The 14875-nt window shown below is 36.0% G+C and overlaps 1 protein-coding gene across 8 annotated transcripts in view; it reads left to right on the top strand.

Moving 5' to 3' along the window:
- Positions 1-14875, top strand: part of TMEM117 (transmembrane protein 117) — a 531690-nt gene that overhangs the window by 467109 nt on the left and 49706 nt on the right. The window contains exon 7 of one of the 8 annotated variants that reach the window (XM_019934584.3): positions 10364-10708. The exons of the other annotated variants lie outside the window; for them this stretch is intronic. Coding sequence (XP_019790143.2) covers positions 10364-10417 — 54 coding nt within the window. The 3' untranslated portion in view covers positions 10418-10708. Of the gene's footprint in view, positions 1-10363; positions 10709-14875 lie in introns of those variants that run through there. 8 annotated transcript variants of the gene reach the window in all.

Here is a 14875-nt window from a genome sequence, read left to right as displayed (position 1 = left end):
AATGAAATTGGGTCATTTGTAGAGACATGGATGGACCTAGAGACTGTCATACAGAGTAAAGTCAGAAAGAAAAACAAATATTGTATATTAATGCATATATGTGGAATCTAGAAAAATGGTACAGATGAACCAGTTTGCAAGGCAGAAATAGAGACACAGATGTAGAGAACAAATGTATGATCACCAAGGAGGGAAAGCAGGGGGGGAGGGGTGGGATGATTTGGGAGATTGTGATTGACATATATACACTAATATGTATAAAATAGATAATTAATAACAACCTGCTATATAAAAAAATAAGTAAAATAAAATTTAAAAAAAAAGAAATATCCATGTAAAACTGGACCATTTTCAGAAGAAATTGTCCAGGATAGTGAAGGTTACTAAAAAGTTTGGAAGAGAAAGTTTTCAATAGAAATAAGATAATTTTCTTAAAATACTAAGATGTTGATATAAGACAGAGACTTTGTCCTAAGGATAAAGTCCTTAATCTTATTAGGTGATGGAAATGAAGTTTTCAAAATTTAGATTGTGAGAAAAAGAGAAGTATGATAGATATGAGCCATAGCTTGGGGTGGGTTTTTTTTGTAATTTTTTTATTGTGGTAAAATAATGATAACCTAAAATTGACCAACTTAACCATTTTTAGGTGTACAGCTCTGTGACATGAAGTACATTCACATTGTTGAGCTTTTGACAAAGGCTCTCTCCGTGACCAGAGTCTAGTCAGGCTCCTCTGAGAGCTCTTCTCCACCAGGCCTCCTCCTTGGGCCTTGTCCTCAAGCCTGCCGAGCCCAGTTGTAGCAAATATCATAATAAATCAGCTTGGAGTGACTGCCCAGCCTTGGATATCTGATCACCTGGCATGCCTTCAGCAAGAATCCTGTTAAGGTCGTTTAGTAATAATCCCCTACCCTTGGTGTGTCCTTTTAGTAATTTTCCACCCAGGGACACCACCGCCGCACCCCCTTTCCCCAGCCACTCTGTTCCTTAGATGTAAATTCCCAGCTGTCTCTACTGTGTTTAGAGTTGAGCCCAATCTCTCTCCTTTATTACAGTGGTCTTGACACCTATTGCAATAGTCCTGAATAAAGACTATTTTAACAGTGTCAGAATGATTAACAGTGTCAGAATGATGTTTTACCATTTTAACAGTGTCAAAATGATTTTTTTCTAAACAAAATCATCACCACCATCCATCTCCAGAATTTTTTCATGTTGGAAAACTGAAACTCTGTACTCATTAAACAGTAACTCCTCATTCTCTCCTAACCTAGGCCTTGACAACCACGGTGCTACATTCTGTCTCTATGAACTTGACTTCTCCACGTATCTCATATAAGTAGAATCACATGGTATTATACCTTTTGTGACTGACCATTTCACTTAACACAGTATCTTTAAGATTTATTCATGTTGTAGCATGTGTCAGAATTTCCTTCCATTTTAAGACTAAATGGCGGGGGGGGGGGGGCGGGTGGTGGGATGAATTGGGAGATTGGGATTGACATATATACACTAATATGTATAAAATGGATAACTAATAAGAACCTGCTATATAAAAAATAAATTAATTTAATTTAATTTTTAAAAAAAGACTGAATAATATTCCATTGTTTGGATATACCACATTTCGTTCATGCATTCATCCATCATGGACACTTGGGTTGCTTCTACCTTTTGGTTATTGTGAATAGTGCTGCTGTGAACGTGGGTGTACAAATATCTACTTGTGTCCCAGCTTTCAATATTTGGTGTATATACTCACAAATAGAATTGCCATATCATATTGTAATTGTAATTTAAATTTAATTCTAATCTTTTGAGGAATTGCCATACCATTTTCCATAGCAACTGCACCATTTTCCATTCCCACCAATAGAGCACAAGGGTTCCAATTTCCCACATCCTCTCAAACACTTGTCATTTTCTGTTTTTTTTTTAAATAATATCCATCCTAATGAATGTAAAGTGCTACCTCATTGTAGTTTTCATTTGCATTCCCTAATGATGAGCCATTCTTGTTTTCCTTTAAAATTATAAACTTTTTTGTATTTCTGCGTTATTTGGAGCCCTCTAACCTCCTAAGCTCCTATGTTGTAAGATAGCTCTGTCCAATAGAAATACAATGTGAACTATCTATGTAATTTTAAGTTTTCTAGTAGCCACATTTAAAAAAATAAATGTATAAAATTAATTTTAATAATATATTTTAATACAATATATCTAGAAAACAATTATTTTAACATGTAATCAGTATAAATATTATTGGGATATTTTACATTCCTTTTTCATACTAAGTCGTTAGTGTGTGGTTTCTGCTTATAGCATATCTCACTCAATTCTAACTGTGCCCATTTCAAATGCTCAATAGCCACATGTGGCCAGTGGCTACCGTGTTGCACAGGTCTAAGCTCTTGATTCTAATTAAATACTCATTAAAGCTATGAAAAATTATAAGGCAAGAAAAACCAGTTATCAGTACATGACGTACAGAAATTCTTTGTACACGGGCAGCTTGTGGGTGGATGAGGACACATTGCTGCCTCACCACCATCCACATATTGAATACACGTGTACACAGACTCACATACGGAAGGAAATCTCCCTCTGGACAGCAGCAGCCAGAGGGTCTCTCCATTTTGCTATATTACTGCTAGGTGATAGTATTGTTTTCTACTATTTTACATTTTTTAAAAACTCACAATATTTCAACTAAACTCTAAGTTGTAAAACATGGTTCAGCTAGTCTGAACCACAAATGCTTTGATTGCCCAGGAACCAATATATAAACAAAGTTTGGAATCACATCATTTATGAATTGGTCAGTTTCTGTATAGAGGTGACTTCTTCAATATTTGATTTGTGGATCACATAAAGGCCTTTTTAATCAGCTCTAATATTTCCCCTATTGGCATGCTGATTTTAAGTTTTTCGTTTTCATTTTCTTTGCAGCCCGGGAGTCACATAAGTGGTACCATTCAAACTCCTTGATTATCTAAGTGCCTTTCTAATCTCTGCAGGAGCTAAGGCACTATCCTGTAAATAAGGCACCAGTGGTGCCAAATCAGAAATTGTCACGTGAGATATTAGATCTTCCGAGATCATTGTTGGTTTTAATAACAGTGCCGTTTCATAAGCCAAGAGTCCCCTTTGGGGCCAACCTGTCACTAATAGCCATTAAGTTCTAGCCCATTTCAGTGCTCCTCAGGGTTTCATATTTGTTTCATCTATGTACAGCCTGCATGCCAAAAAGTTAAAGAGCTTTTAAACAATTAAGAAGGAACCTCTTGTCAGTTTAAGCTTAACTGTTGACAGTTTGGATCACAGGGTAATTGTTCATGAATTAGTGGTACAGTGAGGTTCATTGAAATTTAATGGACAGTATTGACTACCTTTCTAAGCTTCCTATAGAATTCAACATTTTTTACTACTCAGAGTACTGGATACCCCTTCTTGTACACTGGATTGCTCCCTCCCTTCTAGAGAGTAGCTGCGTGGGGACTGAATCCCTGCCTGCTGCCACTCTTCTGTCCCTCAGGGCACCCAGCTCCACCATAATGCTCAGTGACACATACCCATGGACTGGCTGGACTGGCAAGGAAAATTTTCATTCTTACACCTTGGGCACAGTGGTTTTACCTATGCTTCCAAAAATAAATTTAGCTCATTAAAGTAATATTTATTCAATAATTATGTGAGTGCCTACCAAGTGCCATCTCTGTGCTGGAGGCATCACACTTATTAATTTATCACATAAATCAAGCACTGATTATTTTTCTGTTATGTGTGTGTAAACTGAGGCCCAGAGGAGACACACCCTGCATGGGTCACTTACCAGCCCTGGTGCACTGGATACGTTATGGAACTTCTCTGGGCTTCAGCTTGTCTTATTTATGCGATGGGATCAGTATTACTGCCACTAAGTGTTGCTGTAAGAAATAAATTATGTAATGCTTTATTTTATCCCTTTTCTTCTTTTCTTCACTTTGCAGAAATGGAATAAGTTTGCACACAGCATTTCACTTCTTATCAGAAGTGGAAAAAATATCTCCTCATTTAGACTAATGAAGCCAGTCTTTCACTGCATTATACCGGATTGTTCTGTATCAGACAAAGAACTGGGCCAAATGAAACAAAAACTAAATCTGCTTATTTAAGGCTACCTTGGAATGTTTTGTAATAATATGAGCACTGGTGAAACTGTTCTGTAGATCCCTGTTGTAGTCTGAGTTAAAAATTATGACCCCAGGGCTTCCCTGGTGGCGCAGTGGTTGAGAGTCCGCCTGCAGATGCAGGGGACGCGGGTTCGTGCCCCGGTCCGGGGAGATCACACACGCCGCAGAGCGGCTGGGCCTGTGAGCAATGGGCGCTGAGCCTGCGCGTCTGGAGCCTGTGCTCCGCAGCAGGAGAGGCCACACAGTGAGAGGCCCGCGTACAGCAAAAAAAGACCCCAATATAATCCTAAGACTTTTTTTAGGCAGTATCAGCTTACATCTGGAGGCTTATAAAAACAAAATTAAACTACACACACACACACACACACACACACACACACACACACACACACACACATACACACACAAATGTAGAATTATATCACTATGGAAATACTGATATTCAATTTATATTGAATACTGATATTTCTAGTCAAGCATCTGAATGTGTGTATACACAGTTTTAACTAATACCAGAGGATTTTAAATATCTGTAACTTTAAAATACCTTTAAAATAATTTTATATAAAGCTATACCTATTCAGCTGAAACTTATACTAATAGATTTAAAATAGGTCTTCGTATGTTGACAGTTTTTTATCACGTTATATATTTTTATTACAATTGATGAGTGATAGATTACTAGAATGTTTCTTAATATTTTCAAACCAATAAATAACAATTGTGTTGTCAAAAACAACTCAGACAATTTGCACATCTCTCACCTCTCTGAGGCTGTGTTGTTCTTACTGGAAGTGTCTTTGATCAACCACTTCCAAGTTTCTTGCTTCAGACTGCAGGGTATAAACATCATTTGTTTGATAAGTATTTATTAAATGCCAACAATATTCCATGCCCTGGGCATAAAGTGTGGTGGATAAAAATGGTATTGCCCTTTTGGAACCTGGAATCTAGTGGCAGAAGCAGATATTAATCAATGAAGTATAGAAATAAATACAAAAATACAAGCTGTGGTGATTTTTCTTATGGAAAAGTACAAGGAGATATGAGAATATTGAAAAGGGGGGACGTGGCATGGTCTGGAAAGCTTGATTACAGATCACTTCTCTGACCAATCAACTAGGTAAAGATGGTGATGTAGGGAAAGACATTGGACTTTGGATGGATATAAGCTTGAGTTTCAAATATGTCTTCTTTGTCCTGAGGTGAGTTGCTTAAATTATTTGAAATCTCAGTTTTCTCATTTGTAAAAGGACTTTATTGTATTTACCTCAACACAGTTCTTAAAGACTGTAAAACAGATTTGTTCGTGGCTGGCACATAATGTGCATGTAGTAAATGATAGTGTCCTATCTCTCCATTGCTCCTTTAATGACAAACTTTTTCTTAATGCCTAATACAGTAGCATTCTTCTTCTTAAGTATTATTACAGATTCTATCCAAGTCAAAGACTAGTAATTACACAATAGCATTGTACCTGCAGTAAATACTAGAATTCAATATAGGGCATTTTATTTCAAGTCAAATGTTTGACCAGGAGTGTAATTAAGAGAATGGATTCATTGACTTTAGGAAAATAGCATGCATTATGCATATCATTAGCTTGACTGAGTAAAACCATGTGTCTTAATGGAAAACCCACCAAACTAAGAGTTAGGAGAACATGATTGTAAATGAGATGCTTGAAAAGTCAGGGTGCAGCTCTGGGTCTCAGACCAATTTTAAATCCCTTTTAGCTCAATCATCTTGGGAAGCTGAAAAATTAAATTAGTGCCCAGTTCACATGGTTGATTCTTATTCTTTCTGGGATTCTTAGCTTGAGCATCACCTCCTCTGAGAAACCTGCTCTGACTACCTAAGGTTTGGGCTATTGTCACTCCCCTAGGCTCCCTTAAAAGAAGAATCTGGCTACTATTTACTGAATGTGTGCACATAGGACTGAATCTTCCCCACACTATGCTCTCCGTGAGGAGGTGAACAGTGCCCACCTCACGCCTCAGCTCTTGGTACAGTGCCCAACACTTAATAGGCGCCATGCTGCTGAGACAATATTTGGTGCGTCATCTAAGTCAGAAAAAAGATCACCAGTTACGTGCTCAGCACCATAAAAATGTTCTGAAAAACCATATAGGCTGAACTTTCACCTTAAGGAGATTATAGTTAAGTGAGCAGTGCAAGACTAAAACACATCACAGATGTAGAGAATAAACTTATGGTTACCAAGGGGTAAGGGGGGTGGTGAATGGGGAGATTGGGCTTGACATATATACACTACTATGTATAAAATAGGTAACTAATGAGAACCTACTGTATAGCACGGGGAACTCTACTCAATAATCTGTGGTGACCAAAATGGGAAGGAAATCTAAAAACAGAGTGGATATAGGTATACGTATAACTGATTCACTTTGCTGTACAGCAGAAACTAACACAATATTGTAAAGCAACGATACTCCAATTTAAAAAAAAGACTAAAACACAAACAAGCAAAAATCAGACAATATAAGAATGGCATCACTGGACTTCCCTAGTGGTACAGTGGCTAAGAATCCACCTGCCAATGCAGGGGACACAGGTTCGATCCCTGGTCTGGGAAGACCCCACATGCTGCAGAGCAACTAAGCCTGTGCACCACAACTACTGAGCTGGCACTCTAGAGCCTGACAGCCACAACTACTGAGCCTGCGTGCCAAAACTACTGAAGCCCGCGCACCTACAGCCTGTGCTCTGCAACAAGAGAAGCCACCCAATGAGAAGCCCTCACACCACAACGAAGAGTATCCCCTGCTCACCGCAACTAGAGAAAGCCCGCACGCAGCAATGAAGACCCAACACAGCCAAAAATAAATAAATAAATAAATTTATTTAAAAAAAAAAGCGTATCATAAGATGAGGTATGCATCATAAATTCTTCATGGGGTCCAATGATGGTCATGGAAAAGATGGGGCTTTGAAGACTGGAAGAGAATTCACTAAGTAGAAAAGGAATGGACAGGTCATGACTGAAATATGAAACAGTGTGTCAGTCAGGGCTGAAAAGAGCAGCGGGATCCATGGTAGTTAGTTGTGGGAACTGAAGCCGGAAGTCAGGCAGTGAAGGGTCTTGTACATCAAAGGAGCCATTTACAATTTTCAGAAGTTTCACACACATGATTTCATATAATCCCGTAGTAACCCTCATTTTTAATCCTCTACTCTTACATTGCTCCTCCCTCCTTCCCTCTCCCCACTGGTAACCACTAGTTTGTTCTCTATGCCTGTGAGTCTGCTTCTTTTTTGCTTTATTCACTAGTTTGTTGTATTTTTTAGATGCGACATACAGTATTTGTCTTTCTCTGTCTGACTTATTTCACTTAGCACAATGCCCTCCAAGTCCATCCGTGTTGCTGCAAATGGGAAAATTTCCTTCTTCTTTATGGCTGAGTAGTATTCCATTGTGTGTGTGTATACACACACACACACACACACACACACACACACACACACACACACCGTATCTTCTTTATCCATTCATCTGTTGATGAACACTTAGGGGCTTCCATACTTTAGCAATTATAAATAACGCTGCTATGAATATTGAGGTGCATGTATCTTTTCCAATTAGTGTTTCTGGTTTTTTCAGATATATACCCAGCAATGGAACTGCTGGGTCATATGGAAATTCTATTTTTAGTTTTTTGAGGAACCTCCATACTGTTTTCCACAGTGGCTGAACCAATTTACATTCCCACCAACACTATAGGAGGGTTCCCTTTTCTCCACATCCTTGCCAATATTTGTTATTTGTGTTCTTTTGATGATAGCCATTCTGACGGATGTGAAGTGATACCTTGTTGTGGTTTTGATTTGCATTTCCCTGATGATTAGTGATGTTGAGCATCTTTTCATGTGCGGAGAATTTTAAGAATCTTTTGTTAAAAAAAAAACGCTAATAAAGCAAGTTAGGAGAAGGTTGAGAAAGAAAGTAATCATGCAAATAGTAAGACTGAGTCAATTGTATTTAAGAAATACAACTTATCTTTCTTATTTAGAAAAGATTTTGGCCTAGAATTAAGTAGGTGAACATTTCCTCTTTAAAGTAGAGCATGGGAATAAAAGAAGAAAATGATTAGGAAAGAAGGGATAGAAGGAAAGAAAAAGAAAACACCCAACTGATTCAGAATTTATACCACCTTTGGCACAGACTCCGTCTCTTTTGTTTTTATTAACTTTACATTTAGCTGTGTTTAAACATTTTAATAATGAAAAAAAAATCAAGAGGAGTGTGCACTTGATGGGTTTGGAAATGTGGGCCCCTGATGGCATTGAACATGAAACTAATATGCTCATAATAAAGTTTCTAGAAATTTAGGATAGATTTTTAGGATAGAAGTAAGTCTAAAAGAAGGAAGGCTCTGAACAAAGTCATTTTAAAATAATATTTTATATTTAAATAATGTCCTGAACATCTAACTCATGCCCATTTCTTTTATCTCATTGATCATCATAGCAGTTCAACCAGGTAGGGCAGCATTTACAGAGGAAGAACAGATGCTCAGAGAGGTTAAGTAACATGTTCAGGGTCCTCTAGTTAATTAATGGCAGACTCAGGATTAAAAGGCAGAATTCCTGAATTTCAAATCTATATCATTAAAGTCATAACTTTAATGATAAAATTATGATAATGATAAAACTTTAGATAAAATTTATCTAATGGTAGCAATGCTATAGTTCCGTTTTTTAGTATATATTGTCTAAAGACATTTTTACCATAATCTTGGTGAAAATATGTAGAGATTTTTGTTGGTGAGGCTTTTTTGCTTTTAGGTTAAAAACATATGCATGTTTGTAAACCCACAAAACAGCATTGAAGAACATTAGTCAGATTTTGCTGGATAAACCCAAATTTATAATACTTACATGGAATAATACTCAAATAGTAATAAATGTTACTTTAGCTTACATACAAAAAGCCAGAAACAATTCTTGCCATTAAAACCACATAGACTTTACACTGCAGTTTTAAAGGGAAGATATTTCAAGTATAAGAAATAAAACAAGAAATTAGTATTTACTACAGAGGCTGCTTTTTCCTGTAGAAGAGATATGATATGTGTTCTATAAATAGAGCGAATTTAGGACATGGCAATCAACACATTTAACTTAATTTCTTGAGTTCTGTTAGCTGATTCATACCCTTTGGCCAGAGAACAATGCATGTGACCATTTACTGCTGAATGCTTTAGGCGAGTCTGTGTAGTATTTGTGCTAAAGAAGACAGATTCTGGAGTCAGATTTGCTGTGGTACAAACCCTGATCCCCCATTTACTAATCTGTTATTTTATGCAAGTTTCTTAACCTCTGTACGTCTTATTGTCTTTGTCTATAAAATGTGGATAATAGTAATAGTAAATTTTATCTATGAGTCCTTTAAAATAGTATAGGAATAAATAAATTAATTGATGGTAAGGAATAAAAAGTTCTCATGCAAGCAAAACCACTGCTATGCATATATTTTATACATAGGTACAGCCATACATATATTTCCTATTTGCCGTGAACTACTAATTTGTATTCTAGGACATGTCTATTCCATTCAGTTTTCTAACCATTCACTCCAGAAGTGTCATTGTTAAGTTTGCAGGAAAATGGAATGGAAGCTTTTATGACATTTTACTGATTTTTAGTGATCTGTGGTGATTAACGAAGTTTTATTGGATACCAGAAAAAAATTATTCCTGTATTCCTAGTTTTATGTTTTAAAGCAATCCATTAGGCATTGGAAAAGTGCCTGAAAGTTACATTTTAAAGGCTTTTCTTTTTAAACCAAAGCTTTTTTTTTTCCCAATAAGGTTTATATGTAAAACATTATATCAGTCATAGGGTAAGTACTTGTTGGTAAGAGTACTTACTCTATGACTGTATTTTATAAATGTTTAAATCTAGATTTTTCTTCCTTGCCCTTCCTCCCCTCTCATGCTGCACTCTACATCTGTTACAAAATTATTCATTCAAAACAACTTGAGTAAACTTCATCAACAAGACCTGCTGTTGGCTAGAGCAGTTCTTGCACACCCAGAACTTGAAGCTGCTGACAGGGCTAGTGCTATGAATTTAAACATGTGAGAAGTAAGAATGATGTTTTAAATATTATTTGAAACTCAATGCCTTCAGTAACTGATATTCCTTTCTGCTGTGTGTGATAGGCTTTGTGGTTGTGGAAACTTGTAGAAAATATCTGGTGGCATCTAATAAGGTAAGAATGTAGCAGAGCTGCTGTGAGGGGATAAAGAGGTCCAAGGAGATGGAGGGGTGATCCCAGTTCTGGTCAGTCATGCCTTCCATCCTTCAGTGACACCCTCTGCTATGGACTGAAAACCGAACTCCAAAGGAGTTCCAAAGGACCAAATCATATATTTGTCTGAAAAGAAAAATAATGTATCTTCTGACAGAGATGAAGACAACCAGCCTTGGAAGAGATCCTTAGGAGTCAGAGTCACAGCATGCAAGCCGTTCTAACACGCACATTTTCACATCTAAATGCATCTCAAAAGTCAGTGAATACATTTAATGCATTAATTCTATATTCTTTTCATTCAAAAAAATTTTTATTAAATTAATTGTTAGTGTGTCTTATAATAGACTATATATTCACTATATATGTAAACATATTTATTTCATTTATTATATATATATATACTTTATATACACACATATACATTCAAAATATTTTGGCATTAACTGAATTAAGAAATGCAAAATATTTACTTTGTGAAAAATTGTATAAATCAAATGTTGATGAAAATATGTACAGTCTAACAATATTTCATTCCTTTGCAAACCACAGAACAGAGAAAGCAGCAGTGAATGATTAAGAACCACTAATCTATGGTGGGGAAATGCTGATAATATTTAAAGTAGAAGGAGAAGCACTGTTGATTTTTGATTTTTTTTTCCATTACTCTAGGGGAAGAATCAAAAAAGATCTTGCTGTGATTTATGTCAAAGAGTGTTCTTCCTATGCTTTCCTCTAAGAGTTTTATAGTGTCCGGTCTTACATATAGGTCTCTAATCCATTTTGAGTTTATTTGTGTGTATGGTGTTAGGGAGTGTTCTAATTTCATTCTTTTACATGTAGCTGTCCAGTTTTCCCAGAACCACTTATTGAAGAGACTGTCTTTTCTCCATTGTATATCCTTGCCTCCTTTGTCATAGATTAGTTGACCATAGGTGCATGGGTTTATCTCTGGGCCTTCTATCCTGTTCCATTGATCTATATTTATTTTTTTGTGCCACTACCATACTGTCTTGATTACTGCAACTTGGTAGTATAGCCTGAAGTCAGGGAGTCTGATTCCTCCAGCTCCATTTTTTCCCCTCAAGACTGCTTTGGCTATTCAGGGTCTTTTGCATCTCCATACAAATTTTAAGATTTTTTGTTCTAGCTGTGTAAAAAATGCCATTGGTAATTTGATAGGGATTGCATTGAATTTGTAGATTGCTTTGAGTAGTATAGTCATTTTCACAATATTGATTCTTCTAATCCAAGAACATGGTATATCTCTCCATCTGTTGGTATCATCTTTAATTTCTTTCATCAGTGTCTTATAGTTTTCTGCATACAGGTTTTTTGCCTCCCTAAATAGGTTATTCCTAGGTATTTTATTCTTTTTGTTGCAATGGTAAATGGGAGTGTTTCCTTAATTTCTCTTTCAGATTTTTCATCATTAGTGTATAGGAATGCAAGAGATTTCTGTGCATTAATTTTGTATCCTGCAACTTTACCAAATTCATTGATTAGCTCTAGTCTTCTGGTGGCATCTTTAGGATTCTCTAAGTATAGTATCATGTCATCTGCAAACAGTGACCGTTTTAATTCTTCTTTTCCAATTTGTATTCCTTTTATTTCTTTTTCTTCTCTGATTGCTGTGGCTAGCACTTCCAAAACTATGTTGAATAATAGTGGTAAGAGTGGACATCCTTGTCTTTTTCCTGATCTGAGAGGAAATGCTTTCAGTTTTTCACCATTGAGAATGATGTTCGCTGTGGGTTTGTTGTATATGGCCTTTATTATGTTGAGGTAGGTTCCTTCTGTGCCCACTTTCTGGAGAGTTTTTATCATAAATGTGTGTTAAATTTTGTCAAAAGCTTTTTCTGCATCTATTGAGATGATCATATGGTTTTTATTCTTCAGTTTGTTAATATGGTATATCACATTGATTGATTTGCACATATTGAAGAATCCTTGCATCCCTGGGATAAATCTCACTTGATCATAGTGTATGATGCTTTTAATGTGTTGTTGGCTTCTATTTGCTAGTATTTTGTTGAGGATTTTTGCATCTATATTCATCAGTGATATTGGTCTGTAATTTTCTGTTTTTGTAGTATCTATGTCTGGTTTTGGTATCAGGGTGATGGTGGCCTCGTAGAATGAGTTTAGGAGTGTTCCTTTCTCTGCAATTTTTTGGAAGAGTTTGAGAAGCATGGGTGTTAGCTCTTCTCTAAGTGTTTGATAGAATTCACCTGTGAAGCCATCTGGTCCTGGGCTTTTGTTTTTTGGAAGATTTTTAGTCACAGTTTCAATTTCATTGCTTGTGATTGGTCTGTTCATATTTTCTATTTCTTCCTGGTTCAGTCTTGGAAGGTTGTACCTTTCTAAGTGATTTTTGATTTTAAGGGATATTATAAATGTTACATTAGAACTAAAGTTTGCAGAAATTTGTTTTTAAAATATTTTTATAAGAAATATTTTTAAAAATTTATTGAAATAATTATTTCTTAAAAACAGATCTTGACCTTCTAGGAAATTGATGAATTATTTGAGAAATTTAACACAATTTCCTGATCTAAATTAAGGTGAAGAAATGTGGGATAAGTGTGAGCATAATTTGGTGGATTCAGAACTGATTGAAGATTGGACTTAAAAATATATTAATTAAAAAAATCAGTGTCAGTCTCTAATGTGACTTCTAAAGGTTTGCAGCAGACTTTTATTTTTAGGCCTCTCCTATTTAAATTCTTTCTTTTTAAGTACATTATATAAATTGTATTCTGGTCAAATTTACAGATGAAAAAAAGATGACACGTATAGATAATATATTGGATTATAAAACTCTAGGCCAAATCTAAGAAGATGCAGTTTAACAGAAGTAAAGTGTGACTTCTATCCTTTAAACACACACATATGCGTGCGCACACACACATACACAGATGAAAAAGATGGTGGAAAATAGTCTTTAAAGTAACATGTATAAAATATTTTTTAAAACAGTGGTTGAAAAGTGGATGTTTATTGACTATAAATTGGCTTTCAAAGCCAGAAACTAAAGGAACCGAGGAGGAAAAAAACCCATAAAATTATAAATGAGAAGAGTAAATAACCATGAATATAGAGGAAATTAAAGGAATAATTTCAAAAGCATTATGCAAATATATTTGTACCTGTGTACACAGGCACACACACTTTCAAAAGCCAACAACATACTTAATGGTTAAATATTAGAACTCTCAATACATTTCCTTTCAACTTAGGAACAAGATAAGGATGTTCTCTCATTAGAGTTGGTTGGCAGATAACAGAAGGCATTCTAGCTAGTTTAAGTAAATATGATCACATGGCAGAACTGATTATGAAATTGTTGGAAGAGTTTGTGGAGCAGGCTCTAGGCTTAGATTCCAAGTGTGTCTCCCAGAATGCCAGTCTAGAACTGGCCTGCCAGGAGAGCTGCTCTCACTGTCGTGATTATGAAGTGGGGAAATCTGGCAGCCACTACCCCACGGCTGGCTCCGTGACCACACCATCTCAGGTATGACCTATGGCAGCAAAATGAATGCCCTGCCCACTACCTCTCAATACCTACAAAAGTAGCCATTAGACCAGGATCTCTGTATGGTTGAGATAACCTCAAAACCTCTGTGACGGTGCTCCTGGTTTGCAGAATCAGCAGACCAGAAGCACAGCCCAGTTTGCCTTACTTCCACCCTCCATATCCCATGAGGAGACATCTTCTCCTTCTCAGTGTGAGATAGATTACAGGTAGAATCCAAGCTTGAAGTGACCCTGGGAAATATTGTCTTAGTTTCCTAGCCTTTAGCAAGCAATAAGTCATTTTAAAAGGAAAGTGAAGCAGCCATGATTGAAATGATCTAAAACATCTGCCACATTACTACCCCATTGCTCTGGAAGTAGTAGCCAATGAAATTTAAAAAGAGAAAGAAAGCAGAGGTATAAAGCAGGAAGCAGAATTATCATGTTTTTAGTTAATATGGACATATACTCAGAAAACCAAGAGAATCAGCACAAACACTACTAGAAAGTTTTCAGAAAGATATTTGGTTTTAAAATTAATATATAGAAATCAAATAGCTTTTCTATAATCAGTAACCACTTAGACAATACAATGAAAGAAGTTATCCCATTTATAAGCACAACCAAAACAACAAAACATATACCAGATCCCATAAAATTAATAAAAATGTGTAAGTTTTATGTGAAGAAGGCCTTGAAAATTCCTGCTAGAGTATATAAGAAAAAACACATGTAAAAGCATGCTTTGCTTTGAATAGCAAGATTCAATATTACCAGTATTTTAATTTTCCTTAATCATATGTAAGATATATATAGGTATAATATAGTTATTATAATATATATTCCCAAGTCAACAAGACTTTTTTTGAACCTGACAGTTCCACATTTAAAATGAAAAAATACGTAT

The sequence above is a fragment of the Tursiops truncatus genome, chromosome 11 (genome assembly GCF_011762595.2).
Source record: "Tursiops truncatus isolate mTurTru1 chromosome 11, mTurTru1.mat.Y, whole genome shotgun sequence".
Lineage (NCBI taxonomy): Eukaryota > Metazoa > Chordata > Mammalia > Artiodactyla > Delphinidae > Tursiops > Tursiops truncatus.
Note: the sequence above shows the minus strand (reverse complement) of the source record. Positions and strands in the feature narration are given on the sequence as shown.